The 19,335-nt window shown below is 42.4% G+C and overlaps 1 protein-coding gene across 5 annotated transcripts in view; it reads right to left on the reverse strand.

The window, feature by feature from the left end:
• The window catches only part of LOC117353431 (cytochrome P450 2D17-like), a 70,785-nt gene that overhangs the window by 20,876 nt on the left and 30,574 nt on the right, over positions 1-19,335 (reverse strand). For all 5 annotated transcript variants that reach the window (XR_004537937.1, XR_004537938.1, XM_033929350.1 and 2 more), the window contains exons 5-7: positions 13,856-14,029; positions 8,757-8,898; positions 2,015-2,202 (exon numbers count right to left, since the gene is read on the reverse strand). Coding sequence is in view for 3 of the 5 variants with exons in the window: in XM_033929350.1 (XP_033785241.1) it covers positions 2,015-2,202; positions 8,757-8,898; positions 13,856-14,029 (504 nt within the window). In the remaining 2 variants the exon portion in view is untranslated. The remainder of the gene's footprint in view (positions 1-2,014; positions 2,203-8,756; positions 8,899-13,855; positions 14,030-19,335) is intronic.

Below are 19,335 nucleotides of genomic sequence, written 5' to 3' on the forward strand. Positions count from 1 at the left end.
GCCATCAGTCTAGCAAACCTCCATTGGCAGGACTCCATTCCGTGTTTCAGCATATGGCTCCAGCTCCATGTCCTGAAAATCTTGAGGCATTAAGTTGGGTGGCTCCAGACCAGCCTCAGTCAGCTCCATACCTTCCAGCTGTTCATTATTATCCAGAGCTCTTAACCTTGAGCCTCCCTGCCTTTTCTGTTGCTGCTGCTTTTCCTTCTGCCTCTCTAGCTTTTCTGCTCTCTGGTGTAATAGCCTGCAGCCATGCCCCAAACTCTCAGGTGAAAAGGTTTTCCTGTTGTTTCTGCTTCCAGCCTGCAGGTCACTGCTTGGAACTAAACTAGAATTATGTTGGGGTTGGGAAACAGGCAAATCTGCTCTCCTGCTCCCTCTAGAGGCCAAAGAAGAAAAGTCCCCAAAATGTTCAGTTTGGGGTTTAAATTGAGCTGTTTGTAGAGTGTCTACTCCTGAGCTGTGCACTGCTCTGGGGACAGACCTAGCAGGCATAGGCTGAATACCACAACACTGAATTGCTACACAGCTAGAACTAATGCCAGCTTAATGCTGGCGTTAGCGTCTAGCACGCGTGGTAATTCAGCGCTCGGTAAAACCGCTAACGCAGCTTAGTAAAAGGAGCCCTAAGTATCACATTGCCTCAGGTACACTAGATAGAGTTTGAGCCCGCCGGGACAGATCGGGAAATATGATAAAGTACCTGAATGTAAACCACTTAGGATATAAGTGATATATAAATAAATATTTATCCAGTGGGCTTCTTTAATGGTGTTGAAGAGCATTCTTTATATTTGGAGCTCAACTTCTGCTCCTACAGAACAATTATGGAGAACTAATATGATCCATATATGAGTGCTGGAACATAAAACAAAAAAATTTTGATTCATTAAATGGCCACCAGTTTCAATCAGTGGGGAAACCATTTTGGCAAATGCTTACTCGCAGGGCAAGAAGTAGAATATCAAGCCTTTGAAGTATTAGAATTGAAACACTCTTCTGTTCTTTGTTTATTTTAAAAATAGATAAAGTATGGAAGTAGATAAAGGGGTTGGGAAGATTGTGGGGAGGAGGTGAAGTTGGGGAGAGAGATGTGGAATATAATTAAAATTTTCTGGGATTTGTTGTTTATCTATAATGGCTTTATCAGTTTTCCATCATTGTAACTTGTATTATTATTCTGTTTTGAATTGCCTGCATAATAAACATGATTTAAATATATAGAACATTAAAATGACTGGAATGCAAGGAGTGTGGGGAAAAGAGGAGGCACTGTAAATAGTTTTTGAAAGAAAAATATGGCACTTCTATCCCCACAGATGTAGCCTACAGACCTCCAAGTCAAACAGAACTGGACAGGGACTTTGCTCAGATGCTGGATTTAGTACTGATGAATAGAGAAAATATCACAGCCACGCAACCTTTCTAATGATATTATTGTGATTTAAATCTTTCCAGTACTTCATTGTGAGCCCAGAGCATTTTCTGTAGATGTTAAGTGTGGCAGCGCCACCTACTGGATTAAACACCTTCATCCCTGAAGCAGGCTTTCCATTTGAAGCCGAAACACGGCCCATGTTGGGTCCAGAAGTACATTTAAAAAAACGTTCTTTATTTTCAATTGTATATGTGATATAATTTGATGTATGATTAAACTTAATAAACTCCATTTGTTCTCAGGCTGATGTGTACGATACTTTCCTCATGTGTTCTCTCTTTTTTATGAATTTTGAGAATACCAGCTAATGACAGTTATGCATGAAACTGCGACTTAATGTCAACTACAACCAGTTTTAAACAATTGGTCGTTAATGCCAATGAGCAACTCATTCTTCTATCATTTGTGCACACAACTATAACATTGAGGGTTAGGTACCTATGTGGCTTCATAAAACAAGCTAAAAATTAGCACCTTCATGCTCTTTTCACCCTCTCTGCAATATTGAAGTAGGTAGAGAAAATAGTCAGACCAGATAGACGCTGATTTGCTGTCAAATTCTGCATTTCTCTGTACCTTAGGGATGAAGAAGCCCTGAATCTCGGTGTCTCTGTATGTGAAATGAGGTAGTCCCAAGGGGAAAATGTCACCATAGCGCTGAATTTCATGGATGACGGCATTGGTGAAAGGCATGTTCATCTGGTCATCCAGTGCGGGCCTCCTGTCTCTGCCAATCACCCGATCAATTTCTTCATGAACTCTTCCTGAAAGCACAGGGAGGCTTCAGATTGGCATAATGTAGAGAATTATATGTACAAGCACCATATGCAGTGGTTTCATTGTGGTAGAAATAAAGCAGTAATGAGTCTGGCAGATGCTGGCTGCAGCACTGTGCTTCCTTTTAAGTTCCAATTGCTTTTTTCCCTCTCACATTATCCCACCTTCACTCAGGGAACTACAGTTTTACTGCCAAGTTGCTAGAAAGTCTTAGAGTCTGCTCCCAATCCTGGCTGTGAAGACATTTTAAAAATATTTTAATAGAGTCATTTTCAAAAATATTTTGGGTGGCTAAGAAGAAACTGTAGGCCCAATATTCAAAAAGATATATACAGCCAGGAGATACTGTCTGGGGCGAACTGGAAATTTTCAAGGGCACTTAACCAGACAGTGCCACTGAAAATGCCCAGTTAGAAACCAAGCCATAACTGACTATTTTGTGGGTTTTCTGGGGGAGGGGGGGAGGAGATGGAGTCAGCATTTAGCCGATTAAGATAGCCACATAAATGGGACCACATAAAAGAGTTGTATCTTTATGTGGTTCACCATAGCCGACGCCATTTTTCAATTCTGCAAAGGCAGATTGTGCTATACACGCTTGACGAAAACAGACCCCTGCAGAAGCCGCATTCGGTGAAACGGGTTCCATTGGGCCATTGGTTCAAGCTTAAGTAAAAAAGCCCAGCAAACAAGCGATTTATTCAAAAGATAAGTGGCACTACTTTATCACGTTTTTTGTGTCTTGCTGTTTGCTGTTTTCACTAAAGTAAATGCATAACTAAAAAATCTAAAAAACAAATAATACTTGTATGCCCGATGAAAGAGAACGTGCATACCTGTATACTGCTATCTCAGTGTGATCTTTTTGACCACTGTGCAGCACAGGTATCTTAGGGCTACAGTTTATTCTACTGAGTGTTAGCAAGTCCGTTTTTTTGCTTTATCAGTTAGAAACCAAGCCATAACTGACTATTTTGTGGGCTTTCTGGGGGAGGGAGGGAGGAGGTGGAGTCAGCATTTAGCCGATTAAGATAGCCACATAAATGGGACCACATAAAAGAGTTGTATCTTTATGTGGTTCACCATAGCTAGAGCCTGGGCATGGCCTAGCATTGAATTTCTGAAGATAATGCCAAAAAACAGAGGGAGGAGTCAGGATGCACTGGGAAGGTGGGCCTGGAGAGCAGGAGGGATTGGGCATCCCTCCTGCTGTCATCTATTTTTAAGGTACAGGGGAGGTTTGAGGCGGATATTTTTTGGGGGGGGATCCAGTGGCAGGAGGGAGTTGGCATCCCTCCTGCTGATTTTTGAGGGAGGGGTAAGTTCAAGGGGTCCTTGCGGGGGGGGGGATCAGCAGGAGGGAGTGGGCATTCTTCCTGCTAATTTTTTGGTACCAGGGTTATTGGGGAGGGAGTAGACGGAGGAGGGGGGACAGTACAGCAATTTTTTTTATGGGCACAACATCTGCGCCAATAGAAAAAGAAAATACAGGTTACCAACAGGTCCAGACCTGTCCGCTTTTCTGGGTTTCTCAATTTGAGCCAACAAGGGTGTCTCAGCAGAAAATAAAACTTTTAAAACCTGGAAGCACACATGGGCATTAGGTATAAGCTACAGCAGTAAAATGTAAGTTTACGTTAACAGTTAACAAAGTTTATGTTACGTTAACAAAGATGATTAACTGTTACATACAATAACAGAAGGAAATTATACTTATATACAAGACATTAGCTGGAAGGGTCCCCCAACCCCACCAGACTGAACAGGATCACTCTTTATTGTCCAGTATCTTTTAAATCACCTGGTCAAGGTGTGGAGGAGGGGAGGCAGTTGAGAGCAGGTAGGCAAAGCAAAGGGTTTCTCAATTTGAGCCAGCAGGGGTATCTCAGCAGAAAATAAACTTTTGAAACATACATCAGCTGGAAGATTGAACAAGTTGGGTTCTGCATCCCCAACCCTATATGTCATGTCTGTATGCCCAAGTTAGATTGTAAACTGTTCTGAGCAGGGACCAGCTATAAATGTTAAAATGTACAGTGCTGCGTACATCTTTCAGCACTATATAAGTGATAAGTAGTAGTAAGTAGATCCTACCAACCTGATTCTGGCATGCAAGTTTAGGGCATCGGTCGGATGTCTGGTTTTAATAGTAATGACCTAATTTGCATGCCAGAATCAGAGAATGTAGGACTGCACAGAAAACCACGCAGTGAGCCATTTTGGGCTTCGGGTCGGCAAATACGATCGGTCGCTAAACCAGTCAAACGTATTTAAGGTTGTCTATGTGGAGAAAAAGATGGAAGAGATGGCAGTTCATTAACAAATGCGAAAACAAATCAAAATTTTACTTGACCAATGGTTCACAATTAATCCATAAAAATGCAAATAAATGCGATTACATCTCAAAATATAATAGTTTAGAATACTTAAAATGTTTCTAAAAGAAATAAAAATCATTTGAGGGCTTAAGTCACAAAGCAAAACTTCTCAAAGCACTGAAGCTTAAAGTGCTTTAAAATACTTTTAAAATGAGTCAAATCTATGATCAATGAGAACCATTACAGAAGTGTTAAAACTACAAAGGAACCTTAACTTTCAAAGCAAATGCGTTTTAAAACACAGTAGAACAAATTTCTCTCTCTCCATGCACTGTATTCATTGAAAAAAGCTACTCTAGTGTCTATGGAGCTTTATAGCAAAACTAAGGGCTAGATTCACTAAGGGAACGGATCCGATCCAATCCAATCCATGGCCGAGGGGCTGATTCATGAAGCGATCCTGACGTATGCACAGACCATCTTCTTTCCCTATAGATGGTCTGCACATGCGCTGGCCCTCCGTGCCTGGCAGAGCTGTAAACTTTTTTTTTTTTTTTTTTAACTTTTTAATACTTTGCAAGCCCGTGGTTTTAACCTGCTTTAAACCCACGGGTTAAAACCACGGGCTCGCCCTGCGGGAAAGGGCAGGAGAGCCAGGGCTGCAAGAGGAGGAGATTCGGGGCGAGAACAGGGCGGCAAGTTGGGGTGGCAAGAGGAGGAATTCGTGGCGATGAGTCGGAGCGGCAAGAGGAGGAGATTCAGGGCGAGAGCAGGGCAGTGAGTTGGGGCAGCAAGAGGAGATTCAGGGCAGAGAGCAGGGCGGCGAGAGGAGAGTCGGGGCAGGAGAGCAGGAGATGCAGTCGGAAAGCACATGAGCGACTGGTCCCCAGCAGTCGCTTGTTTTGTTGATCGGCCAGCCCAGTCGGTGTTCCAGATTTGTTTAGTGAATCGCTGCCTTCCTACATTTTCATGCCGTTCCCCCTCATTTGCATGCGCGTATTGGATCGGAGGTTGCTTGGCACCAAGGTTAGTGAATCGGGTCGGGGAACAATCAGGTCGCAAAGTGGTTGGGACACGATCAGTGTCCTTAGTGAATCTAGCCATAAGCGTCTTGATGTAATGCACTGTTTGCTAGTGGCAGATATGTTTCATCACATACACGGGGGTGTTGAAAAGTTCTCAGCCCAACCAAGAAGGGAATGACGTGGAGACATGAAACTTACAAGTTATTCCACATATTCACCCCTAAGTTCAACATACTTGGCACATCGTGTCTGAAGTTTCTATAACCCTTTCAAAAAATACTCTGATGTCTGGTCACTGAAATACTGCTCTGCTTCTGCAATCACCTCCGAACCACTTGAAAATTGTTGCCCTTTCAAATTCTTTTTAAGGTTTGGAAACAGAAAATATCAGATGGGGTAAGATCTGGTGAGCAGGATGAATGGTCTATGCACTGAAACCCCAATTGCATCAAAACATCTATCATTTTGCCAGCCTTGTGAGCAGGTACATTGTCTTGCAACAAGACAACTCCTTTCCGCAGCTTCTCTCTCCTTTTCTCTTTCAATGCCTCCTTTAATCGGCACAAGATATACACTTCTCCCTCCGAATTCATGGGTTTAGTAATCGCAAATTCAGTTATTCGTGATTTTTTTGCCTCCTAATTTTTAAAGGCTGCCTCTGATCCATTTCTGCCTCCCTCCTGCGTCCCGGACCTCCCCAGACCTTATCTGGTAGTCTAGCGGTGATGCAGGGCAGGAGCGATCTTCCTATGTTGATGGCTCTGCAAAAATGGCTGCCATGAGTTCCCATTGTAGTCTTGTGAGGCCACGGGAACTCACGGCAGTCATTTTTGTTGATGGCTCTGCACAGGGAAGGAACATAGGAAGATCGCTTCTGCCCTGCGTCACCACTAGACCACCAGGTAAGCTCTGGGGAGGTCCGGGAGGTAGGAGGGAGGCGGGTCAAAGTTGGCCCTAAAAGTTATTTGTGATTTTCCATATTCACGGGCCGGCTCTGCCCCTAACCCTCACGAATTCGGAGAGAGAAGCATAGTAGTATTAACTGTTTGGCCCCTTGGAAGATAGTCCATTGCATGGACTGTTGTTTTGTCTCAGGATCATAGTGGTGTAACCATGTTTCATCAACAGTAACTAGTTGTTCCAAAAAGTTGACACCAGTTCACTGAAAATGCTGCAAAATCAACTTGAAGTGTCCACTCATCGTTTCTTGTCAGCATTCAACATTTGGGTGCCCACTTGGCTGACAGCTTCTGCATACCCAGCTGCTCATGAATTATACTCCCAACATGTTCCCTGCATATCTGTAGTGTCTGACCAATTGTTTTAGTAGATATTCACTGATGTGCCAAAATCAAGCCATGGACATGATCAACAATTTCAGGATATGTCATTGTTTGAGGCCTCCCAGACCTTGTTGCTCGGTCTCGAAATCTCCACACTGAAAGTTTGCACATCATTCCTTCACTGGAGTATGATGGGCATTTGTCACTCAATATTTGCATCATACATTCATGAATTTCCTTTGCAGTTTTCTCCTGCAGGAACAGGAGCTTCATGAGGTCTCAGAGTTCTACACTTGAAAATTCCACACTTTTTGTTAACTTAGTTCAATCAGTGATCTGAAACAATGTCAAAACATAGCATTACGATTCTGCAAATTAGCACTTTGCAAAATAAAATCACTCTTTTCAGCTACAGTGGCAAAATAACACTCAGAATTTAGGAAGTTGAATGGGCGGAGAACTTTTCAGCATCCCCTCATAATTGCACAATGGAACTGTCCATTCAGATCTCTTTAATACTGTGCTACCAGTACTGGTTTAATGAAGATGGGAGTGTGTGGTGCAGTGGTTAGAGCCACAGCCTCCGCACCCTGAGGTTGTGGGTTCAAATCCCACACTGCTCCTTGTGATCCTGGGCTAGTCAGTTAATCCCCCCATTGCCCCAGGTACATTAGATAGAGTGTGAGCCCGTCAGGACAGATAGGGAAAAATGCTTGAGTACCTGAATGTAAACCACTTAGACTATAAGTGGTATATAAATGCATAAATAAATAAATCCAAATCTGTCCTTTAAATATGATAATGTCAGAATTAAAAAACAGGATACTCCTTCATGGAGATTCTCCCCTTCTTTTACGAAAGCAAAGAGTGGGGTTTAGCGCCAGCAGCGGCAGTAACCGACGCTCATAGGAATTCTATGAGCTTCGGAGGAATTACCGCCACAGTCAGCGCTAAAATCCATGCTATGTGTTCGTAAAAGAGGGGGGTCTATTAGGTAATAAAAATCACTGTTTAAATGAATAAAATTAACATTCTTATGGTTTAATGTTACGTTCATAAAGATCACTGCCGTGTTCCAAGAAAATACTAATCTAAAAATCACTATTCCAAAAAAAGTCCATCTTCAAAGAGAAGCTCTAATAACAAAATTTATCCTAAATATCACTGTGCAAAGAGATGACTGCTCCATAAATGATGTGGTCCATATTATATATTTATCATAAATGATGTGGCCCATATTATATATGTATATGTGTAAGGCAGAATAGATGTTTAAGTATACATGCCATACTTGCTAGTGTTGCTACATATGTGCTACTCATTACATATTACACACCTTATAAATATGATCTAAGATGGTCCTTTCTATGGTGGTTTATGAACACAGCAATTTTAGTTTTACATTTGATTTTATTTTTATTAAATTATTCATATAGCTTGTCTCTAATATACATATATGTTTGTTCTAATTTATTTTAGTTTGATTTTTTTATGTGCATATTTTTTAGGAATGTGCTAATAATTTTAGATGTATGGTGGTTTCTTTGTGCTAAGCCTGTTTTATACTTAATGATTTATAGACTTCTGAGGAAGGCCATTTGGCCGAAACATAGACCTGTGTTGAGTCTTACAATTCAATAAAGCTTTGTGAATTCAGAGCAAGAAGCCATTTCTGATTTTGCTAAGGTTCTGTTCTGTCATCAACTTCACTGTGGTTTTCTCCCCTTTTTGTCCTGGTTCTTTTTCTTGTAGCAGCCAAGATGCCAGAAAATTCCTTGCAAAATTCTCCCAAAAGTGAAATGTGTCTGTCTATTGATCTCTCCCAGAAACTCTCTCCCCGATACCAACATTTGTGCTAGATTATAGTGTCTGTAAGTCTTTGTAAACCCCATCTCCCTTCACAGTACCATCTTACTTTGGATGTCAGGGTAAAGAAGCACGAGCAATAGTGCCCAGCGCAAGGTGGTAGCAGTGGTCTCTGTACCAGCTCCAAATAAGTCACAAGTTACAGCAAGAAGAGTGGTCTCCTTGAATGTGCTCCCTGGATCCTCTTTAGCCTGTAAGAACAAAAAAATGGGCTTGTAAGTATGAGTGAAAGGAGACCGATTTGTTTGCCAAAAGAAGTGGCTTTAAAAAATAAGACAGTAAGATTAATTCAAATGGTACAAGGTGAGGACAGAAAAGAGAGGTCAGGACAGTTGGAAGAAAAATAGCCTATGCAATACAACAAGGTGAGAAACCTCATTTCACTTAACCAAGTAAAGAGGAAATGCAGAGATGAGATTGCAAGATTGAGGGGTGAGAAGGGACAGAGGCATAGAAAAAGCAAAAAAAAAAAAAAAATACATAAGCATAAAGCTAAATTATTTGATGTATTTATGGGACTTGCTGTTCAAGCCATGTTATCTGGGTAGAAGAATAATACTGAACTGTCAAAGAATGCTTGGTGGAATATCATTTGTCTTATAAGGAAGTGCGAGGACATTGCTGCTGGAAAGAAAAGGGGTGTGTGTACATTTCTGAAAGTCTGGGCACCTCTGGATGTTTTTTGGCACCTTGCATGCATATAATTTCTGAAACTGTATAGGGGATGATGATTGTGTCCTGGGGGGAGGGGGGTTGCTGTAGTCATTTGTTGAAACTTAATAAAAAATATTTAACAAACTTTTGTCCAGTGTCAACCGAGAAAAGTGTTGGAGGAGAGTCACTGATGACTGGCAGGAATACATATGGCAAAGGAACAGTAAGAGGTCCACTTACAGAAGGGAGGGTTTAAATGAAACTAGCAAACCTGAAGGCAAAGTCACTCTTTGGAGAGAACGTACCAGAAAGTCAGGGATGAACAAATGTCCTTCTTTAAAAGTGGAAATAGGGAACTGGGGAGAAGGCTGGAAAAATTGCTGCTCAGTTAGTTATGACCTTATGGGTAGATAAATTAATGGAGTCACTGCTAAAGGGACTAATAATAGGTCCAACTAGCATGGTTCTATCAGACGAGGATGTCATCAAACAAGTTTGACTGAATAATGGTAATCAAGATCCAGATCAGGGTTGTGTGCTGAATGAGGAATATTTAGATTTCAGTGAAGTACATTTTCACGCCCTCCTGCACTGGCTTAGAAACTGCCTGAGCTCAATGTGAGTCCACTTGATAGAAAGTGTTGGTAGAGTGGAGCAGGGATTTTGCATATTTATTTAAAAAAATTCCATACACTGCATTCCTATACAGATATTCAATATGGTCCAAAAATAAACAGAAATACAATTTTAAAAAAGATACTGTGTTTCCCCGAAAATAAGACAGTGTCTTATATTCATTTGGGGCCCAAAAAAGGCACTAGGTCTTATTTTCAAGGTATGCACATGATCATCTCTCTCTCCCTCTCCTTCACCCCAATTCTTCCTCTTTCCTTTCTCTTTCCCACATGTGCAGCATCTTTCCTCCCCTCCATCGGCAGCTTTGCCCAGCTTCTATCCTTCCCTCCCTCCCATCCCTTGTGCAACAGAACCCTTGAGCATCCCCCCACCCGCCCCCACTGTGCAGCCAAATCCCTGCTGACCCTTCATCCTTCCCTCCCCACTGACTGCGAGCGAGCTTTACCTTCAATCGAAGCAGCGTTGGGCCGGTAGCACTCTAAACAGGCTGCTTGGCCTTGTCCGTTGGGGATTTCACTCTGCCGCGTTACTGATGACATCATCAGTAACACACAGAGTGAAATCCCCAACGGACTAGGGCCAAGCAGCCTGTTTAGAGTGCTGCTGCCCCAATGCTGCTTTGGGGAGGGAAGGATAGGGGTTCGGCTGCGCAGTGGGGGAGAGGGCAGGGCCGGGCTGAAGAGTTGCCAGTGAATCCCAGTACTAGCGCTCATTTTTGGGGTAGGGCTTATTTTCGGGGAAACACGGATAAGAGAGGACAATTCTATAAGGTCCTCTTTTACTAAGTCACGGTAGAGGTTGCTACCGCAGCCTGGGATGCTAAATGCTCCAATGCTGCTCCAACGCTCGTAGAAAGTCTATGAGCGTTGGAGCAGTATCAGAGAATTTAGCATTCCAGGCTGCGGTAGAAACTAGAGAAAGACACGATGCAAATTTTTCTCCGTCCCCATGGGAACTCATTCTCCTGTTCCTTCCCCGTGAGTTCTTTTCTTGCCCCTGCCCCGTTCCTGTAAGCTCTGTCTTCGTATGCATAAACCTCAAACACTTTAAAATCATAAGTGTTCGAGGCTTGTGCGGTTAAGGCAGAGCTTACAGGAATGGGGCAGGGAAAGGGACAGCAACAAAACTTATGGGGATGGGACAGGAAAATTGAGTTCCTGTGGGGACAGTGAAAAATTTGTCCCCGTGTCATTCTCTAGTAGAAACATCTACCACGGCTTATTAAAAGAGAGCCTAAATCTCACCGTTGACAGAATTATGCTGAGTGAAAAAAATATTTCTTCCTATAGGTTTTAAAAGTAATTCCCTGTAACTACATCGAGTATCCCCTAGTCTTTGTAATTTTTGACGGAGTGAAAAATTGATCCATTTCTACCCATTCTACTCCACTCAGGATTTTGTAGATTTCAATCAAATCTCCCCCTCAGCCGTCTCTTTTCCAAGCTGAAGAGTCCTAACCGTTTTAGTCTTTCCTCATACGAGAGGAGTCCATCCCCTTTATCATCTTGGTCGCTCTTCTTTGAACCTTTTCTAGTACCACTATATCTTTCTTGAAAAAGGAGACCACAATTAAACGCAATACTCTAGGTGAGGTTGCACCATGGAGTGATATATTTTTTGTGCTAGATCCCCTTTTCTTTGACTAGTCATTCCCACTGTATTTTATTTCTATGCTTTTTTGATTTGTATGTGTGGGGGAGGGGTGCTGATTCTATATTTTTGTTGGTATTTCTGCACTAACCATTTACCCCCTGATTCTATATATGATACCTAAAAATTGGTACCAATTAGAATGGATCGGTAGCATGGAATATTGCTACTCCTTAGGTTTTGGCCAGGTACTAGTGACCTGGATTGGCCTGACACAGTAAGGCTATTCTTATGTTCTTATGTAAGCACAATTCTGTAAAAGTTATACATACCTTATAGAATCACACTTAACATCAGTGCATGTAATAAACTTTTAGGCACACCCATTTAGGATAACTAAAACCAGGCTTAAATGCCCAGTTGGTTGGTGCATAACTTCTTCTAGGAATGACTACAATTTTATTTATTTAAAAAATATATAAATATATATATATTTAAAAATTTTTAAAAATATATTTAAAAATGCATACATCGCGTAAACCTAAGCGGTTCACACAATCTGAATCACAATACAGAAATAAATAACATTCACCTAAATAATCTTCAAATAAAAGTATAATACAAAAGATTTCATAAAAAAGCTTTTGTAAATAATGTTATTTTTTAATACACTCTTAAATTTTTCCCTCTTAGATTCATACACTGATCATGACACATAACACTTTGTGCAATGTGCCTACCAAGTTGTATGCTTAACTTCTAATCAGTTGCAAAGTAAGGGGGGACGAGGGGGTCAGACCACCCCAGGCTCTGTCTTGGGCACCTCTTTGCCCCCCATGCCACACTTGCAATCTCCCTTCCCGCCCCGTACCTCTTTAAATCTTCATCAGCACGAGCAAATTCTCTGGCCTACTGCTCACACCAGCCTCGCTCCCCTCTGAAATCACTTCCTGGTCATGGGGCCAGGAAGTGATGTCAGAGGGAAAGCCAACGCCACTGCGAGCAGGAGGCCAAAGAAGCTGCTAATGTTGGCAAAGATTTAAAGAGGTACAGAGGGGAAGGTAGGGCATGAGTGTGATGTGCGGGGAGGCAGAAAGGAGGGTGCGGGAAAGCCTCAAACGCCCACTACACCACTAATGCCAATTAACCTCAATTACCAGGTGTTACTTGCCAATTATTGGTGCCAATTAAGCCAATTAATGAATTAAGTTGTGCACGCACTTCGGCTACATGTGCCAGTGTGTGCGCACAACCTTAGGTGCCATATACATGCCATGGTAATGTAGCTACATTGATTAGCACAAGAATGCTCACTTTCCGGCGCTGACATGCCCCCTCAAAAAATATGTAAAATATTTTTAGCACGTGGTTGGCGCACGTTTATTTGGCAGCTACTGCAGGATGCGGGAGCACACCCCATAGTACACCATTTTAAGCTTAGTGAAAAGGCCCCTATGGTGGCAATTCTATATACAGGTGCCTAATTTAGGTGCCATGAAAAGACATGCTTAGAACTAATTCTATAATGGCTTAATGATATGCCTAAACCATCATTAGAACACTAGCACGAAGCTGAATTGGCATGCCTACTTACGACAACTCAATGGCTGGTGTAAGTGGGTGTGTGCAGCTAATATGGTTCTATAAGTGCCCACATTGCTTGGCAACATGGTTATGACTCACCCAGGCTCCGCCCATGTGTACACTCCCTGACTGTCATGCGCCAAGCAATTTAGGCACACTGGGCCCAATAGTCAGCCAGTGGTGGGCAGCGCATTTGCTGTCTGCCACCGGTGTTAAGCCCGGATATTCAATACCAGGCAATTTCTGGCAACTGGCATTGAAAATCCAGTTTCATTTTTGCTGCAGCAACTTAACCAGTTATACCGATATTCAGCACTAACCAGTTAAGTGTTTAGCCATTAAGTCTGCTATTTATAAAATAGGCGTGAGCAATAAGGGAGAAAAGAAAGTAACATACCCCCCCTTTTACAGAACCATAGTGTGGTTTTAGCACCGACCACAGCTGTAACAGCACCGCCACTCATAGAATTCCTATGAGCATCAGAGCTGTTACCACCATGACTGGCGCTAAAAACCACACTACGGTTTTGTAAAAGGGGGGGATAATGAGGGAAAGACAGAAATGAAGGAAGAAAAAAGGAGCAAGAAAAATGAAGAGAGAGAGAGAGAGAGAAAGAAAGAAAACCAGTTCTGTAAAAATTTTGTGAAATAGTTCCAAGGTGGGTTTTAACCATTAATATTTACCTTTTCCATTTCTTCCAAAAAGGCGTCAATATAATCCCGTTGGTGGGCTGGGTCCCAGCTCGTCTTGTGTTCTTCAACAATCTCTTCTAGGAAACTGAGGAAATTAAGTATGCAGCTTACAAACTTCTGGTGAGGCCCTGGCACATGCCTAAGCCAGGGTGCTACATTTAGAATCTAGGAGTCAAGAGAAAAAGAGAAGATCCTGAATCTACAGCAATCGTGGAAGAGGATCTAGAAGCAAAAGGGACATATCTTGTTAGTTCTTTACAGCTCCATATACTCTGCAAAACTACAGTTACTAGACGTCTAGGAAAACCCAGACATGTCCTCTTTTTGAGGACTGTCCGGGTGCCCGGACAGTTTTATTGTAATGGGGAGTTTGTCTGGGTTTAGCCAGCTCTCCCCATCTACCTCTATGCAAAAGAAAAAAACACATTTGTCTCATAGATGCTGAAACTGTACATCTTAACCTCCAAGACCAAAGTCGTGGCCATTGAGATTCAGTAATTTGATGCTTAATCTCAATGCTCCAAATGTCTCTAAGACCATGTTTTGGTTTTTTATTTACAAATCCAGATATTAATTTATACCACATTGCGGCCTGATGACCCATCGAACCCATCTGAAAGCAGAAGAATTCCAGGCTATGATAAATAGGCTGGTATCTTAATGCATTCTGCTTCATTTTTTTCAATCAAATTCCATCTATATATATATATATATATATATATATATATATATATATATATATATATATATATATATAAAATCGGAGGTATGTATGTGTGTGTGTATGTGCCGCGATCACGCAAAAACGGCTTGACCGATTTGAACGAAACTTGGTATGCAGATCCCTCACTACCTGGGGTGATATGTTCTGGGGGTCTCGAGGCCCACCTGCACACGTGGGCGGAGCTACAAACATAAAATCAGATTTCACCCATTCATGTCAATGGAAAAAATGTAAAAAGCTGCCATTCTCACAGTAATTCAAAAACGGCTTGACCGATTTGAACGAAACTTGGTATGCAGATCCCTCACTACCTGGGGTGATATGTTCTGGGGGTCTCGCGGCCCACAACTCTATGTTGCTTGCTCAAGGGTGGGTTCACCCAAGAATTTATATGTCCTTGCTCCAGGAGGTGAAACTAAAAATGTTGTTTATAATCACGTTTTGCGTTAGTTGTATTGTATTCATTTTGTCAAATATTATAATTTGAATATTGTACTTTTTATTAAGCTGTAAAAAAATAATTTCATTCACCACTATAAAGTATCTTTCTTTGAATCCATTTACAGTGTTATTGCTATAATTAAATACCCGTGCAACGCCGGGGCATCAGCTAGTATATTCATAAGAACATAAGAATTGCCACCGCTGGGTCAGACCAGTGGTCCATCGTGCCCAGCAGTCCACTCACATAGAGGCCCTCTGATCAAAGATCAATGCCCTGAGACTAGCCCTACTTGAGCACGTTCCAGTTCAGCAGGAACTTGTCTATCTTTGTCTTGAATCCCTGGAGGGTGTATTTTATCTGTTCTATGTATTACTTCTTTCCCTAAAAAACCCAGAAAAAAACAGGGAGGAATGGAGGGAAATATAGTACAAAGATTCAAAAATATCACTCCAAAACAAAAGCACCACACAAGCCAAGAAAGCTAGCTTATTACTTAAGTGAAAGAAAAGCCTCAGACAAACAGTACCCACACTCTTCCACCAAAGCATCATAGGCAAAAAACTGTTGCACAAGTTTAAAGTTAGCAGGTGAGAGCAAAAAATAGCCGAGAATGATTAATGGTAAAAACCACTGAACACAAACAGGCCAGGCCGACGATCGTTTCGTGGCCGGTAACCACTGCTTCAGGGCCTTAGCGCCAAATCCAGGCTATCAGTACGCAGATCCTAACTGCTGCTTTCAACCGGTATTTTCTGCATTATATTGTAAATGCTTTCTGTTTTTATCTGGTTTTAAGTCCATTATTCTAATTTGTATTTTATCTGTATTAGCTCACCTAGTTGTAAACCGCCTAGAACTTTTTCGGTATGACAGTATATAAGAATAAAATTATTATTATTAGGAAAATATTTAAAGACTTTAGGCTCCTAACTTTGAGCTTAAGACACCTAAATTAGTCTTTGAAATTTTATTGGGGCTAAGTTCCAAAACTTATGTATAACCCCTTGTTTAACCCAGTAGCTGGGATGGGGTACACAAGGTTTTTTTTAGTTTGTTAGGACTAGAGCTGGAATCCTAGAGTCCCACAGCCAGCATGTACCAGACTTCCTCTCTATCTCTGAATAATGCACACCTCACCATAGGTAAATCCAAAACTCCAACTTTACTTCTTGAAACCAGGAAGAAGCACACAGTGAATAGTTGCTTTAAACAAGTCCAACTTTCTACAGATTCTCCTCCTTCATTCAAAGATGTTATGGGGTCAAATAAATAATTTGTTAGATAATCCGGTGGCATTATCCTATGATACCATATTGTTTGGTATGTCAATGAGGGCAAAAAGCCAAATATCCTCTAATAACAATAAGCTTTTCCCTTAGTAACAATAAGATCTTACACATTATGACAGGGGTTGCCATACAACAGATTACAAATAATTGGAAAAATTGGGATAGACTGAATGCTTTTGGTGGAACTCTTTGTGTCACATATTCAAAATGGAAAGGATAATTGCCATGCAGCAGGGAAATTTTAAGAAATATCAGGTAATTTGGGAGCCATTAACAAGATACTGTAAAGATTGAAAGTATTGCATAGAATAAACATTAATTCTCTTTTGTTTATACATGTCTAGAGTGGGGTGGGGGGATGGGAATATTTTATGATTTCTCCTGCTTATGATTAATTGTTGGATATAAGAGAGGGAGATATTTGATGAGAGCTATAATTTGATGATATAATAAGTAATGTTAAAGAATAAAATGATTGTATTTTGTGTTATACTTATTGTGAGTTTAAAAAATGAATAAAGATTTTGAAAAAAGATGTTATGTTCTAATTTCCAAACTCCAGTTTCAATGATCAGAAGGTGGGCCCAGGCCAACAAAAGCCAAACCTCTTAATCAGACTTTTTACTGTTCAGTTGGTGTGCTCTGACCAAAGACAAAATTTATCACCCAAATCTAGGGTTACCAGATTTTACATATGTAAAATCCGGACACCCCCCCTAGACCCGCCCAGTTCTACCCATCCATACCCCGTTACGCCCATGTCATGCCCCTAGCCCCCCAGCCTGCTCGCAATGATGTCTCGCGTACACACGCATGTGCCACCACCACGTTGCATCCACGCATGCGCGGACGCCCCTCCCAATGCGATTTGCTTTTCAAAACCCGGACAAAGTGCCGGGTTTTGAAAAGCCATCCGGACATGCCCTCTCAAAAAAAGGACATGTCCGGGTAAATCCGGATGTCTGGTAACCCTACCCAAATCCAGTCCTTAAATCTCCTCTGGAGTGAGGTCACACAACTGAGACCACCTTCCTGGAAGACCAAGAGCTGGCATGTCTTCTCTATAGATTTGCTAAGGCTTCTGGAAACTGCTGGGACCCTTGTTCCGAGTCCCTGGCAGTTTTAGAGGTGACTGCTCTGATCTCGGTTTATTATTGGGGGGGGGGATGTATCCTGAATTTAATGTTTTTCAATGCTCCAGAGATCCTCAGTTTTACTGGGGCAGCTCTTTCTGGGAGAAGATACCGACTTTACTGATAGAAGTCTGTAGCTGGCAGACCTACCTAGCTGGCGTGCATGAGCACACTTGGAAGGCTTGGGGTCTGCTCCCCTTGTAGCAAGCCTTGCTCCTGATTTGTACTAGATCATGAGCACAGGTTGTGTGGCCCCATGTCTGTCCTGAAGGCTTTATTGAGCATGGGCTGAGATCCCCCCCATCGGTCGATGCATGTGGAGCTTTGGGGGTGAAGAGCCGGCTGTTAGCGGCCTTCACTGACAGACCACTCGACACTCGTTATGCTGGTTCAAATGGTATAAATTTAATAATAAATCAGTAACAGCTTACAAGAATAAATTGTACAGCATACAGCGTAATAGAGCATACACCAGGCTGGTCAAACTGATAGAGAACTTCAGATGAGTTCCGAACCTATGGTTCAATGAGCTATCTTTTATATGTTTCTGACAGCTCTGGTCCACATTGGTGCATGTTACATTTCACATTTTCATTGGTTAATTACATTCGTCATTATGCTTATTAATTTATTGATTGGCTAACATAAAGCACAGTTACTTACCGTAACAGGTGTTATCCAGGGACAGCAGGCAGATATTCTTTACGCATGGGTGACGTCACCGACGGAGCCCCGGTACGGACCTTTTTAACTAGAAAGTTCTAGTTGGCCGCACCGCGCGTGCGCGAGTGCCTTCCCGCCCGACGGAGGAGTGCGTGGTCCCCAGTTAAGATAAGCCAGCTAAGAAGCCAACCCGGGGAGGAGGGTGGGACGTAAGAATATCTGCCTGCTGTCCCTGGATAACACCTGTTACGGTAAGTAACTGTGCTTTATCCCAGGACAAGCAGGCAGCATATTATTTACGCATGGGTGACCTCCAAGTTGGCCATTAGGAAAATAAATTCTGAAGTACAGATTGGCCGAAGTGCCCATCCCGTCTGGAGAAAGCATCCAGACAGTAGTGAGTAGTGAATGTGTGAACTGAGGACCAGGTGGCAGCTTTGCAGATTTCCTCAATGGGTGTGGAACGGAGGAAAGCAACAGAAGCGTCCATAGCTCTCACCCTGTGGGCAGTGACAGCACCGTCCAGTGACAGACCGGCCCGAGCATAACAGAACGCGATGCAAGCTGCAAGCCAGTTGGATAGTGTCCGTTTAGAGACCGGTCGACCTAGACGATTAGGGTCGAAGGTCAGGAAGAGCTGAGGGGACAAGCGGTGAGCCCTTGTACGATCAAGATAGTAAGCCAGGGCACGCTTGCAATCAAGACTGTGTAATGCCTGTTCCCCAGGATGTGAATGAGGTTTCGGGAAAAAAACAGGCAACACAATAGACTGGTTGAGGTGAAAGGCCGAGACTACCTTGGGAAGGAATTTAGGATGGGTACGCAGAACCACCTTGTCATGGTGAAAAACCGTGAACGGTGGGTCGGCGACCAGTGCATGCATCTCACTAACCCTCCTGGCAGAGGTGATGGCAATGAGGAAAAGCACCTTCCATGTCAAAAGTTTGAGCGAAGTTGTGGCAAGAGGCTCAAAAGGAGGTTTCATGAGGGCTGATAAAACCACATTCAGGTCCCAGACGACTGGAGGAGGCTTTAGAGGTGGTTTGACATTGAAGAGGCCCCTCATAAATCTGGAAACCAGAGGGTGAGCCGTGAGAGGTTTTCCGAGGATAGGCTCATGAAACGCCGTGATGGCACTGAGATGGACTCTGATTGAGGTAGACTTGAGGCCTGCGTTGGACAGGGAGAGCAAGTAGTCCAGTACAGTTTCCTCCGCT

Source organism: Geotrypetes seraphini, chromosome 2 (genome assembly GCF_902459505.1).
Source record: "Geotrypetes seraphini chromosome 2, aGeoSer1.1, whole genome shotgun sequence".
Lineage (NCBI taxonomy): Eukaryota > Metazoa > Chordata > Amphibia > Gymnophiona > Dermophiidae > Geotrypetes > Geotrypetes seraphini.